We start from the raw sequence: 14,605 nt of genomic DNA, 5'->3' as shown, positions 1-14,605 counted from the left end.
CCCACCTCACATCCAACTGGACCCAATGGAAGACCAGCTTAGCATAGCTGAATATGGGCTATCCAGCCATCTTCTCAGATGGAAAATGAAAAACAAAAAACAAATCAAGAAACTCTACACCAAAGACCAGCCGTCCAAACTTGTCCCGCCAGAAAACAAACTCAACCCTCGTGTGTCACAAAATGACGAAGGAAAAGCAGTTTGAAAAGGTGGATTGGTGATGATGGGCAGAGAGCAAAATACCAAGGCATGAGCTTACGAGGAATACTGGCTTGACAGTAGGCTGAGAATGAGAGGCAAAGAGACAAAAACATATACAGACAGAGACAGAAAGAGTGGCAGAAGAAATATATAGAGTTCCTTTTCAAAAGGTGCTCAATCCACTTTTGGTGGTTGAGTGAAAAACCTTGATTTTTATTTCACATGCTTCCAAGTGTTTTCAGGCAATGTCTTTATGTCCCATGATAGTACTCCATAAAGGGACAAGAAAATGTGCCTCGGAAAAATGTAAATGTAAACACTTAGATAATTGACATTTTTTAGACTTTGTGGATGTACATGTGTAGCATCGTTAGGAACAGGAATTTTAGAATGGTGATGTACAAGTAAAAGTGGTTTTAGTGACTATTTTCGGTGACTTTGTAAATTTACTAATGGAAAAATGAGCAAAGAAAATGGGATTCCATGGGGATTTGGACCCGAGACCTCCAGATGCCAGCCCGATGCTCTACTGACTGAGCTATAGAAAGCCCTAGTTCAGTGTTCATCCCAGAAACCCTAAATTCTCAATGCTCGGAGGGTCAGAAGCTATTGCAGTGAGTTTGTGTGTAATACACATGCACACACTTAAACCTAGCATAAACCCGAAGGATAATTCAACTTGGGGATAAATGCGAGGGATCATCGAAGTGATGCAGCTTTTTGAATATGTAAAAAACGCAAACAGAAGAAAACTGACCAAAAATGAATACTCTGTAAATTCGTCTGGACTTTGTAACTTAACACATTCTTCTCCTATTTTCTCCATCTCTCCAAAGAAATTCTACGCAATGAAATGAAATATTTCACTGCTAACAATCAAAGATTATGTGGGTCACCTGAAAAGCTACATGTACACAAGCAGGGAAGTTGAACAGCCTGGCCTTACTATGGGGTCAAAGTGTGGTCAATCATGCACACAGCTTTTTGAATGGATCCTGCTGGATCTTATTCTAGCACCTTTTGAACAAAACAGAAATGGATTTAGCACCTTTTGGGACAAAAACCATTTTCATTGCCTAATTTCTTCATTTCCTGACAAGAATGTGATACTTACCACTGATCATTGCATTGCATTAGTTTTTTGTTGCGCATAATGTGCAAAAAACTTCTACTTTTGCAGAACATAAAATAAAATAAGAAGATACACAGATAGACAGACAAGCAAAGAGAAAGCGAGAGAGAGCGAATGGGAGCAAAAGAAAGAGGGAGAAACAGGGTGTGATGTCATTATCCAAAGCAGTCCCCCCCCCCCCCTCTCTATATCTCACATCTGTGACTTTCGCTGGCCACGTAGCTGATGCATCTTCTTGTGGCTGTGGAGTGCGAGGGCGCCCTCCTGCGGCCCCGTCCCGTGGAATCTCGTCCCTGGCCCTCTCTGACTTTCCTCCCCCTCTGCCCCGTCCTCTGTTTCAGCGGCTCCTGTGGTGAAACTCTCCTCATCGCTCAGGTCTGGCATACTGGCACTAGGGGGTCCTGATATTCAAAGGCAGGAGTGTAAAATGTATCAATCAGGTCAATGGAGTCTCTTTGAATAGGAAGCAGACCTTACCATCAGCTCTAATTCTCGCAAAGGTTTTATTTTCTCATCTCATTCACTCATTGTAAAAACTGCAAAGATTTTTTTTTTCATTCTCCTTTTCTCTGTATGTTGGTTTTCTTTTGTGGGGATAGGGGGAGGGGTAGATTACAATGATTTGGCCACACTCCTTATCCTAAGTTTCAAACCAAAAGGGCGAAGAACATGTGCATACTTGTTACAATTGTGATTTAAAAGATGAATGACTAATAATAGTGACCAGAGCCTTGCCATTAATGAAAATAATGGCTTGACACTTTGGCTACAGTGACTTCCAATAACGGCATAGCACATACGCATGCTATAATGATATGCATTATGGCATAACAAACAACCAAACTGCACTTAAAAAAAAGTTCATCGAAACAAACAATGGAGTATGATGGATCTTTTGGAGTATTACATCCAAAAATCCTCGACAGGGTTTTTAGGCTTCCTATGTACCAGTGTATTTTCTTATAGATGAAAGAGAATGAAAATACATACCTGATCAGGAAGCAAGCATGCAGCATTGTTAAGGTAACTCTGAGTTTGAGAAGCAGTACCAGTTAAGTTATGGAGGCAAAAACAAAGTGACTGCTTATTGGCAACAATTGAACTTTGGTCAGAGACTAGGGTCATTGATCTCAAAGTGATTGAAGTGATGCTAACTCCCAGGTAGTCTTAAGATGATTATTTACACAGTGTTAAGAGTTAGCATAATTTGTTTACCTTGTTTTCCTTGGCCTTAATCAAATTTCAGATTTGGCTATGCATGTCTTGCTATTCAGGCAAATTATGATTTAATTAAACAATTTACAGAACAGCACAGAATGGTGACATTTGTTATTCACATCTGCTGGCACTACTTCACTCATTGGGTTTGTGCTTCAACATTGACAAAATTGACATTTCTGTGCTTGGGAATGTACTTGGGAATGTACCAGCCAAAGATCTAGATGACTTACCATGGAGGTCGGAAGAAGCTCTGACACTGTTGGCATTGTCATCCTCCAACTTTATCCTGATGTCATTGGACTCGATGCATTCATGTTGGTTCAGCTCCTCAGCTGAGGTGCAAGATTTCTGGCACATGTGGCACACATACGACTCCATCGGGCACTTTTGGGTGTGGATCTGTTCCTGGGGCAGGAACACGGCGGTGCGCCTGTCGCTGCGGAAGGATTGGATCTTGCAGCCATGGCTCCTCAAAGCTGTGATGTCCTTGAAGAGCCTGTTGCACCCATAGCAGAGGAACAAGCCGCCGGGATGTGGCTTTCCGTCTCCAGACACAGCGCCCAAACTCTGCACGGTGGTTTGAACCTCTGGTGTCGATCCCTCTCCAAAAGGCACAGACCTATTCTCTGCAATGGTTTCAGCTGTCAAGGTAACCTCAGCTGTGGAGCTGCCTGTTTGGGTGATGCTGCATATTTTCATGTTGGATGGATTTGTTGTTCCAGCTGAACACTTACCACTGGAAACATGCTGCTCCTTTAGGGCTGCATTTGCATTGGAAGATTCTGTCAAAGCCTGCTGAGTGGGCCTCATTGGTATGTTCACCCTTCGTTGTGGTAATACATTCTTCTGAACATTACTGAATTGCTGGTTTTGGAGTCCTGCATTCAGAGTGTTTGATGCCGGTGCGAGGCCCTGCACAGGTAGTGTTTGCAAGTTCTGGGGCTTGGGAACCACTTGTACCAGCATGCCACTTTTCAAAGAGGGGTTCCTTGCCACAGAAAATTGGATGGGACTGGCATGGCTTTGCTGATTGCCCACTGGAATAAGATAGGCGGTGGAGTTCTGTCCAGCTGGAACACTGCTGATGACCGGCTGCGGGGCAACCCTTCGGAGCATGACGACAGGATTCATGGCCTGGTTAGCATTCACCACTGGTGGCAAGTTCTGCTGGCCAGGGGCCACAGCAAGGTGGCGGGGCAAGGCTCCAGGTAGTGGATTGACAATGGAGGCACTGCTGCATGGCTGCATCTGCTGGTTAATCACCTGACAGAACTCAGGCTGTTGGACCTTCACTTCTTGTGGTTTCCCTTTTGTAGCCACTGTCGGTGTGGGAAGGTCTGTTACGCTGTCTCTCTGGGTGACAACACCCTTGGTGCTTAGCACAAGGGCTGAGGGCTTATCCAAAAGTGATGTTAATAGTGGGTCGGACGAGTTGGTAACAAGCTGCTTTTTGGCACTGGAAACTGGCCGAGTGCAAATTTCTTCCTTGTCTACTCCTGAGCTGACTGACTGGATGCTGGACACTGGAGGGCTAACAGATGTTGGGGGACTGATGGAATTTGTAAAACTGGAAAATGGGAAGGTTCTCCTCTGGAGGCCTTTCTTTTTCTTGTGCCAGGGCAGATGAAGAGTTAGCCTCTCCAGACTTGGGAACACCTGGGGGCACTTGGAGCACTTGAAACGGCAAGACGGGAACTGCCCAACCTTCTGCAGGCAAACTGAGCACAAGTAGGACCTGGATTTCTCGCAGACTTCCTTCGGAAAGTCATGCTGGACAACACGGGCACACATGCCGCACAGCTCTTTGCGGAATGTCTCGAGCGAAGATGTGACGGGTGGAGCTGGCGGCGCAGTCCCTCTGCCCGGCTCAGGTCTCTTGCGGACTTCATAGTAGCTGAGCACCTGATTAGTGACCAGCTTGATGAGAATGTTGGACTCATCATTTGCTCTGCTTCCTGCACATGGTTGGATCAAAATGGAAAGTTGATGTCACAAAAGCTGTAAAAAAAAAATGAAAATTATATCCTGCACTACCCAATTCTAACGCTTCTTTAACTATGCTCGATTTAGCAGAAATCACGATAATCATTTCATCCTGATTTTGTTCTACCATTAGACACCATGTGACATGCCATTTCATCCAATCATTTCCTTGGTCCATTAACATGTCTAGCTATGCCACTGGTATGACGACATCTTTTTAAACACTTCTTACTTTTTAAATCTTTTTATTTAATTTTATTCATACAGGGTGGCCTGGTTAGTAATCGAGAACTGTTTTCCAGAGGGCCCTGTAAACAAATACATTCAAGATAACAATCATAACAAATAACATAAACATAACTCATCAAACAGAATAAAACAGTATTTGTAAAGAGAACAAAGTATAATAGTCCACATGTTACTAGTTCACTTGTCAGTTGCTGCACGGCTGAACAAGCAGCTTGGTTGACTCAGAAACCATGATTGATCATGTACGTTACTTCTGAAAGACTTTCAGCAAATAACAAAATTTATCTTAGGAACATCTCAAATTTCAATACAGTTGACTCTTGTCATAATGAAATCCTTGGGGCAAAGAGTTTTCTTTCTTTATATTGAAATTGTGTTACTATCAAACTAAGGAAGCATACTAATGGATAATCATATTGGGACCTAAATTTTTACTTTGTCAAGACAGGAATTTTGCTACAACCTAGCCTTTTATAACAGGAGTGCATTGTATTTGCAAAACCTGATCCTATGTTTTGTCCACTGACAAAGACACAATTGCCAGATCTCACCAGTGTGGCCTGCATCTTCCACTCTTCCTCCTTCAGTGGCGTCAGGTTTATCCTGCGAAGACCCTGCTCCTGTCCGCTCCCCCTCATTCTCCTCCTCCTCCTCCTCCTTCTCCTCCTGTTCCTCTTCCGAGTCACTCCAATCTTCATAGGCATGCTTGTTCACGAGGCACTTGTGGTAGCCCAGGGCGGACGCGTTCCAGAATGATTTTGAGCACAGCTGGCAGGTGAAAGATGTGTTCAGGACATTCTCGGTCACGGCTGGGACGTTGCTTCCCCGCTCATTCCTCATACTTCGCAGTTCCTGGAGGTGCACGGGATCTTCAATCTTCTTCTTCCTGCCTTCTATACTTTCTCTATAATCCTCCTTGCACTTGTGCCGATTGAATCTGAACAGTGTCTTGAACCAGAACTTGCACGTTGTGCAGACATAGACAAAGTCTGGGGCTGGCTTGATCTTGTGTCTCTCCCCAAGCTGCAGATGATGCCTCTTCTTGTCCTGTTCGTAGAGGGCCTTGGACATAAAGAATGTTTCACAAATCAAACACACAAAGTGCAAACTGTCCCCAATGCCTTCCCTGTGTGCCTGGTACGACGCTACATCTGGGAAATTGATGTTGCAATGGTGGCATATTTTCGGCTCCTCCGTGACGTGGAGGGTCTTGTGCATGTTGCGCGTCTTGTTCTTGTCGAAGACCTGGCAGCACATCGGGCACACATACTTCAGGAGCCTCTCGGCCAGCTGCTCCTGGCAGGCGTGCTGAATGAGCTTCTTGGCCGAGGGGAAGATCACGCGGCAGTGCCGGCAGCGGACGCTATCCAGACACTTCCGGACATGCTTCGAGTAGGCCTTGTGGTGATTGAAAGTGTCCTTGCAATACTTGCATGTGAAGCTTACTGAGGGCCTGCACATAGAGCACAGACCTTGCAAGGCTTGGGGTAGGGATTTTGCCGTTTGGTGAAATATCTTCATGCATTGGGAGCACTTCTGCATATTCTTCCTTTGATAGGCCATTGCTCGAGAGCTATTCACCCCCTCCCCTCCCACATTTTCATCTCCCTCCTCCTCGTCTGTGGAATATTGTGCCTGTAGGTCCCTCTTAATTTTGTTCCTAATCTCCCTTTTTACATGTTCTCTCAGTAGCTGCTGTGGATCAATGGCTTGTGCCGTATCCACAAACTCGTCTTGAGGTTCCTGCTTCAGACGAACAGTGATGATTTTAGGGGGCGGCTCAACATAATCTGGGTCATCTTCATTGACTTCTCGCTTACGCTTGGACCTCACAAGCAGTAACTCTCCCTCTTCTTCCTCTTCTTCGGGGCTCAGACTATATCGACTGTCATTGTAAGACGATGGTGATGCCTGGGCTGGAACAAACCCATCCTCTTCTGAGCCATCATCCTCAGAATCCCGCAGCTCCTCCTTGATCCATGACGTATCAATGACCATGGCCACCTCAGCACCTGCCTCTGATGAATTCAAGTCTCTCTCATGGTTTTCTGTATCCTCAGACCCTGGGTTAATCAAACACAAGACATGTTTCAATCTGATTGTTTCTATCACCATCTTAATTTGTACAGAGGAAACATTGCTGGTTAAACTTCAAAATGCAGGAAATTACAATGAGATAAGCCCAATCCAGAATTGTCAATAGTAGGAATGCCCTACAAAAAAGGCAAAGAAAATTGCAATAAAAAGTTGATGATAAATGATAACAGCTTTACCAACTGAATACACTCTTTATATGGCATATGAACACATGCCTGCATTTTTTGCTTTTCTTACTGTACAGCTGTTATTGCTAGGGTTGGTGAAAATCACATTTTCTTGTTCCAGTCCCACTTTTCTGCTTCCATTAAAATGGTACATAATGTCATTTCCAACTTCCATTTTATGCAATGAACAAGAAAACATTTTACAATGATACTGAAAACTCAACGCTTTATTCTATTAAATGCATGTACTGTAGGGACATGTGAATCTATGATCAGGACATATGACAAAAGCATATTGGAGAAACTCACCTTCCATTTTCTATGTAGTTCACTTCATTACAGTGATTGAAACCCAGAGTGTCTTTTCATTCTGTAAGGTTGACAGCTTCTGTTTCCACCCAGCCACTTGACCAGTAGTTTCTCTGCATTCCTGCTGGAAAAGAGAGCAGATGTGAAGCCGAAAGTACTTAATAATGATAACAATAACAACAATTTAAGAGTCTCTATGAGCTTTATTTACAAAAATCAATCTTATACATTAAAAAAGGCACAATAATGTACGTTTTGAACAGCTTTACAAATTTGCTTAGTGTCTGTTTCAATGAGATGAATATCCGGGTCAAAATAATGCCTGCTGAAATCTCAAAAATGGATTTTGTATTATAAAAGTAGGAACAAAATTGTTTGTGGCCTGGGGTAGGTGCATCAAACATCTTGGAAATCTGCATATTATTCACTTGTCTGCTTGGGCATGTGATGATCACTTGGAAATTTCCCCATGAAATAAACAATATGACAACGTCTGGGTTGAATTACGTAAGAGATCGAGGCACTCAAAAGAGCAACATTTTGTAAATGATGAGCAGAGTCAGTGTCAGCAGATAGACACACAGATAGCTAAATGAATTGATTGCATGTATAACGTTACCCTACAACAACAAATTAAACATTACCACAGGAAGCCAAATACGAGAAATGCATTAAAATTTCTTTCATATATGGACCCCAATACCGTACCCGTTTTTATGTTTTTTTCCCAGAATTTTTAATGCAACTAAAAAAACGATGAATTAAATCTTGGTGTTTTTATTATAGCTCTGTGCAAAAATGTAAATTGCAAACACTAATTTACAACAACTTTTCTTTTTACTGGCTTGTATACCATACATGATGATCAGACTATAACTGGTCATCAGTTGAGTCTTGCTAAGAGTCTATCTGAAAATTACATCAAAGCACCTTTGAGTGCTATAAAAATGGTTTATCATTAAATAGTTAATATGCCTCTGTGCAGTGTTTTTATCCACTTTTATTGCAAGACATATATACAAACTGTACGGTACATGTGTCATATATAGATCTTGATGGTATGGTGCTATTAATTAAGTACCGGTATGACATTTTTTTTTTTTTTAAGAACAAAAAAAAAATCTGAGTTTGAACATCAAATCCACTGCTCTGCGGCTGCTGGTGATATCTCTGTGTATTGAAAGCAAAATAAAATTCGTGTCAATAATCACGTAGAATCTATTGACTATAGATCCTATAATCATTCATAAATTCCTTAATTCTTCTTTTTCTTCTTCTATCCTCTTTTTTTTTTTCTTGCTATCTGGTTGACATGTTTACGTTTGTTTTTTATTCTAACTTTGTGCATTTGAATATGTTTTTGTATCTTTTTATTGTGCAAGACCCCTTGGTAGAGCAGTTTTTTTTAAACTGAAACGGCTATCCTGTTGAAATAAAACAGAAATAAATAAATTACTGAAGGATGTTAATTATTGGTTAGCTCCTAAAATTTGATTATTCCAGATGAGGCTTCACATTATATTAAAGCAATTACTACTAAGTAGATGTCTGCCAAGGATCACTTACATGTATAATGCTGAAGGCTCATAATAAGAACCAGACTGTATTAAAATACCCACATTCTTTATTTTCATGTGCAATTATCACTTGTTTATACCTACAGTGCTCTACACTGAGCGGTGCAGAGCACTTATATATTCACGCCTCACCACACAGGCGTGTTGCTACTCATTGCACATGGGAACCATTGCACATTTATCCAAGCAGGGGCCTGTTTCACAAAGGTCGCACTTAGTAAGTCAGACTTAGCGCTAGTCAATCTTAGTCTAAGTGCGACTTTTTAAGTCTGTTTCACAAAGTCAATCTTAGGCTAAGACTGACTTACTCGATTTCAATAGTAATGTACGAGCCAAAAATATGCAAATTAGCCGAATGTTGTCTGCTGATGATTTTTGAGTAATTTCTGGAAGGGAAATTGCTTTGATTTTCTGCAACTACGATTCATATGACATTACTGTATCATTCGTTATTCACAGTGCTCATTTACTGACTCATATTATTTCTCTTTTGTACATGAATAGCCGCTCGTTTGATGATTATTTTGATATAAGAGATGTTTTGTGCATGAGGCCTCTTTAATCCAGTCCCACATGTTTATATTGGACTGTGTGAAAGTTAGGATGAATGGGGTTGCTCGCGCAGCTCGCAGCAGCTAGCTGGCACTGATATGATTTCTGCATTCTGTACAACCATTCACATTGCACAATTATTGGTAACTGTGGACCTTGGTAGAAGAGGATTCTGGCTAGCCTCTTGTTGCACACGAAGAGAAGTTTTCTTTTCCAACTAGCTAGAAGTGAGTGTAGCTTAATCTGTTTAATCATTTAAATATAGGTCCTTGAATTTGAGCAAGAGATGATTCATTGAAGGTTAGGAAGGGACTGAATATTATGAACTCTGTGTGTGTTGTACCATTTATACTTGTATTGAAATTTGTAGAGTCTGCTCATTACTAATATCATGTCATTAGACAATAGCCCGACCAGATGCTGTTAATACGCTGTGCAAATAACTGGGCTGTGTATAGTTATGTCTACATATAAACTCTTATCAGTTCTAGTATATTAGTATGACTATCAATTAAACAGGGCTATGCCTAACAGTTAGTGTAGAGTCTGTGCACTGTGTTATTAATCAAGATAGGGGCGCAGTGCCACATCTTCATGATTTTGAAGAAAACAAAGTGCATGATTGCCCTAGACTGCACGTATAAGGTTAGTTAGAACCATGATAAATCATGGCTAATGGCTATCAATTGGTTGAATTTTAAAGTCCAATTGCTGGGCCCTGAGTTGAATTGGGAAGTAATTGATGAATTTATGCGTTTTCAGATTTTGGAATAGTGTTCGAGAACTGCATCAATCAAGATTAGGCATAGAAACTACTAGACCTCTAACGTTTTCTGTGTATACGTTACTGTAGCCTTTGTTGATGCGAGGCAGAGGTGACTGTCTATTGGCTAACCGTTCCTCTAACTGACACAAAATGCTGGGGGGGGGGGGGGTTGTTATGTCTTATTTTGTTTTGTTTTTTGCTTCCAGGAAAAAAAAAAGCATTCATTAGATTGTAACTGGTACGGGTACCGTAGAAATGGAAACTTGGCTAATTTCATTGGCAGTCATGTGTAGAGGTAGACCAATAAATCTGCCTCTTGTCGGGTAGCCTCTTGTTAACTGTATTTATGCAGTCGCTAATGCAGTCAACCATATTACAGACTGTATTTATGCAGTCGCTAATGCAGTCAACCGTATTACAGACTGTACAGATACAATTAGGCTACCGAACAAGAGACAAATTTATCGGTCTAACAAGTTAGTGTAAATACACACAGCCCCGTCCTGTACACAAGAGGTATAATATTTCTAACAAGTATAGGTCTAACTAATTTGTTAGGTTTTTCTAATTTGTTGTGAATGCATGATATTTATAATGGATAGGCATGCATTAATATTCATGGGTAAGCAGCTAAGAAGATAACAAAGGCAAGAAAGGATTGGTAGAAATATAATTAATTTCCGAAGTCCAGATACATGTAGATTATATACATAGCTCTTTATGAGCTAAAATTTTGGTTTAACTTAATAATTCAAACTATATCAGTACATTTGTAGGTAGGGATCTATTTTTATGACTATTTTTAATTTGGACCATTGTTCCGTGAATAGTGTAGGAGTAGACCCTCTACGAAACTAGTGATTCTCTAGTTTGTTAAAAATACTGCCGTCTCACTCAGGATAAGATAAAGTGGAAGAAATTAATGAATATTAGGAGTTGATTATGCTTTTGAAATTCCCATTTTGGAATTTAAGTCTGACTTTACGCATGGCTTCAGGCCATGCGTAGAGTTACGCAGGACTTGGTGGGACTTACGCATGACTTAAGCTTTGTGAAACAGGATTCAAAGTCCTGCGTAAATTTACGCAGGACTTAGGGATTTACGCAGGGTTTGGGGATTTACGCATGAGTTAAGTCAAACTTAAATCTTTGTGAAACACCCCCCTGTCTGTGTAGATGTGCGGCACAGGCATTCGGGATTTGCCTACTGAATGGGGTGGGATAATTTTAATCGGAAAGTTGAATGTCGTGTCTGGAATTTCGATAATTGCAGCCCCATATGCTTCGGCCCAAAAGCAACCTGCAAAGTGTTTTAGTAGGGTCCAATGTTTGTTTTCTTTTATTTTTCTCGCTGAGACACGCCGCGGCACGAAAACGTAATTCTGTAATTCTGGTAGGCCTAATCCAGGCACTTCTACACACACAACCAACGACAACGTGTAATAACGCGCAACCCAATTTTAGCTTTACGGGAACCGACTGCGGCAATGTGATATTGAGAGAAAAATATGTGCGTTATTCGCTGACATGTCCAGAGTGGATTTGGCAAAATTATATGACCTAACATCCATTAATATCATGAAACATAGAGTGAACATACTGTCAAGTTGCGTAATTTATTAGATTTTCAGCAGTCAACACGAACATTGGGAAATAACTGCGCACGAAATATGTACGGAGTAGCTTCGCGCAGTAGTACTTTATAGAACGGCCACGGCGCATGCTACGTGGTGATCAATGCGGTAGGATAGTAGTGCTCTGTGTTTCCTTGATACTATGCGGGTTCCGCACACAGGGCGCTGCGTGCATGATGCCAGCATTGCAGCGCGTTCAACCCGTGAGCCTTTCTGGCGTGCAGCAGTCACCACTCGACGATAGATAATCTTCGCGTTTGAACACTGTAACAAGGCAGTACACAAGAAGTGCAACCGTTCTTTGAGGTACAATTATCCCATCCGCCTTGTGCTTCGAGAGCCAACCAGGCTGTAAAATAGGAACTTGTTGAACTACTGAATACTTACCCCACTTTTACAGTCATTACACGACATTTACAGGCCACTCAATCCACGAAATTCCACCGATTTTGAGGTGTTCTGAAGAGAAATTCTCGTGGACGCAGCATACGCGATGGCGGAAATGACGTAGGCCACAGGGGCGCGCGTACGTTCTACTGACGTCACGAAGTATGTTGACCTCATCCTGTACTAGTAACGTACGCAGCAGCCTTGGTGTGCGTCCGTGGTGCTCGAGAATTTCGTGCTTTCGGCATGCAGTGCTTTCGAAGAATTTCGAGTTTTGAGCCAAGAGCTAGCTATGTATGACAAGAAAAAAAAATGTATTTTTCATAAAACAATAAGTTTCATCAAACAATACAATACGCTTGGTTTGGAAAAATATGAAATAAATAAATGTTCTGAGAATATATTATGTTTTCGTTTTCTTTGCAGCCTCTTTACTACTACATTGATTGTAGTTAGTATCATACAGCATGCCCCCCACCCCCCCCCCCCCCCAAAAAATATATATATATAATCAGATTTTCGCTTTGGTAACTTTCAATTATGATGAACTGTCTGAATGCTCTTTTAATTCAGGATATAAAAATGTATACCGTCTTGTACCTTTATTTTGCGGAAAACCCCATTTGATTTGGTTAAGTGGTCACAGAGAAATTTAATTTGTCATGGGTCTGTAACTCTTCCACTTATATCAAACTTACATACATTAATTTTGAAACTTGTTTTTTTTTCTTTTTTTTGGGGGGGGGAGGGGGAAAGGGGGGGACATTCCCATATATGTGTAGCAAAACAATCACATAAATGTCACTACATCAACAACAACGTAAATGTTCCACAGATGTAATGTAACAAACAAACACACACACACACACACACACACACACAAACGCATACAGAAAATAAAGAAAAACAAAAAATAACACACACACACACACACACACACACATACACATACACATACACATACTATATATACTTACTACATATCCTAGAAGATTGTTCAGATTGTACGACACTTTGTAATAGATGTACCGGAGAGCGATTTCACGTTTCAACGCCAGGAAAATAGAAAGAGAAATGTTACAACATTAATATGTCCGTGGCGCTGCTACACCGCGGCTCCGGGGTGGCGCTTCCGATCCAAACTTTGATGAAGTACCGTATAAGAGCAGGTGGTACTGTGACGTAACAGAAGATGAATGATTGCATGCGCGCGCGTGCAAGCAGTAATATACGGCGCCATGGATACTGGGTAATGCACACATTGCGGCTCGTTCAATTCATCGAATCAGAAAATGAGCTGCATTTACATTGGATCAAAAGTACAAGTAGAGGGAACAGGTGAGATCTTAAAGCCATTTTACGTCCAGGATTCTGTGCGTCTGTGATGAATTATTACCAAAGAGGTTACATACGTGTACTGTATTATCATCGCTCTAACTATCATATGTTGGCAGTGTTGTTTCCTTAATCCTCGTGTGAGTATATTCGTATAATGATGCTGAATGTAGAATTAAGGCAATCGAGAAAAGTGGCACCTGCATTTCTGTGGGTGTAGGCGTAATACATTTGTGCTGTATCAAGGCCCCTACTTTTGTTTTCTTTCTCTTGTTTATTTTTTTTACACTGATAGATGCAATTGAGATACAGGGTTTCCCCTCTTGTACAGTCTTAAAGGGAACGCAAATCCAAAGAGCAATGTGGATTAAGTGAAAGCAGCAATATAAGAAGAACACATCAGTGAAAGTTTGAGGAAAATCGGACAATCGATGCAAAAGTTATGAATTTTCAAAGTTTTGTTGTTGGAACCGCTGGATGAGGAGACTACTACAGGATATGACGTATGAGTTGACAACAATACAAAGAAAATATAAAGAAAATTCAACAAAAATTCACTTTTCTAGCATTATGAAAGACCACTTGACTAACCGCTTTCAGAAAGCAAGGGAATGATTGCTACCCTCAACATAATTATGTCAGTATCAAGTTGATGGAATTTGTAATTTTCATGAACAATGAACTTTTGTGGAATTTTCTTCATATTTTCTTTATTTTGTTGTCCACTCATACGTCATAACCTCTAGTAGTCTCCTCATCCAGCGGTTCCTACACCAAAACTTTAAAAGTTCACTGATAACTTTTGCATCGATTGTCTGATTTTCCTCAAACTTTCACTGATGTGTTGTACTAACGTTGTTGCTTTCACTCAATCCACATTGCTCTTTGGGTCTGCGTTCCCTTTAATGTATTCAAACCGGTTTTCAAAGTCACATTGCAGTGGACCATTGAATGTAAATGTTAAAAGCAAAACACAAAACGAAACGAAACGAAAC

The 14,605-nt window shown here is 41.1% G+C and overlaps 1 protein-coding gene across 1 annotated transcript; it reads right to left on the bottom strand.

Annotated features, from left to right (window-relative positions):
* Positions 1-255: 255 nt before the first annotated feature.
* Positions 256-12,386, bottom strand: LOC139728663 (uncharacterized). Its single transcript, XM_071639598.1, has 6 exons — positions 12,276-12,386; positions 7,360-7,483; positions 5,338-6,849; positions 2,785-4,509; positions 1,530-1,734; positions 256-283 (listed from the first exon to the last, which is right to left on the bottom strand). Exons 2-6 carry the CDS (start codon positions 7,364-7,366, stop codon positions 256-258), a joined length of 3,477 nt encoding a protein of 1,158 aa, XP_071495699.1. The 5' UTR covers positions 7,367-7,483; positions 12,276-12,386.
* Positions 12,387-14,605: the final 2,219 nt, after the last annotated feature.

The sequence above is a fragment of the Diadema antillarum genome, unplaced genomic scaffold (assembly GCF_040938485.1).
Source record: "Diadema antillarum isolate AM-2024a unplaced genomic scaffold, OU_Dant_1.0 seq00000189_RagTag, whole genome shotgun sequence".
NCBI lineage: Eukaryota > Metazoa > Echinodermata > Echinoidea > Diadematoida > Diadematidae > Diadema > Diadema antillarum.
Note: the sequence above shows the minus strand (reverse complement) of the source record. Positions and strands in the feature narration are given on the sequence as shown.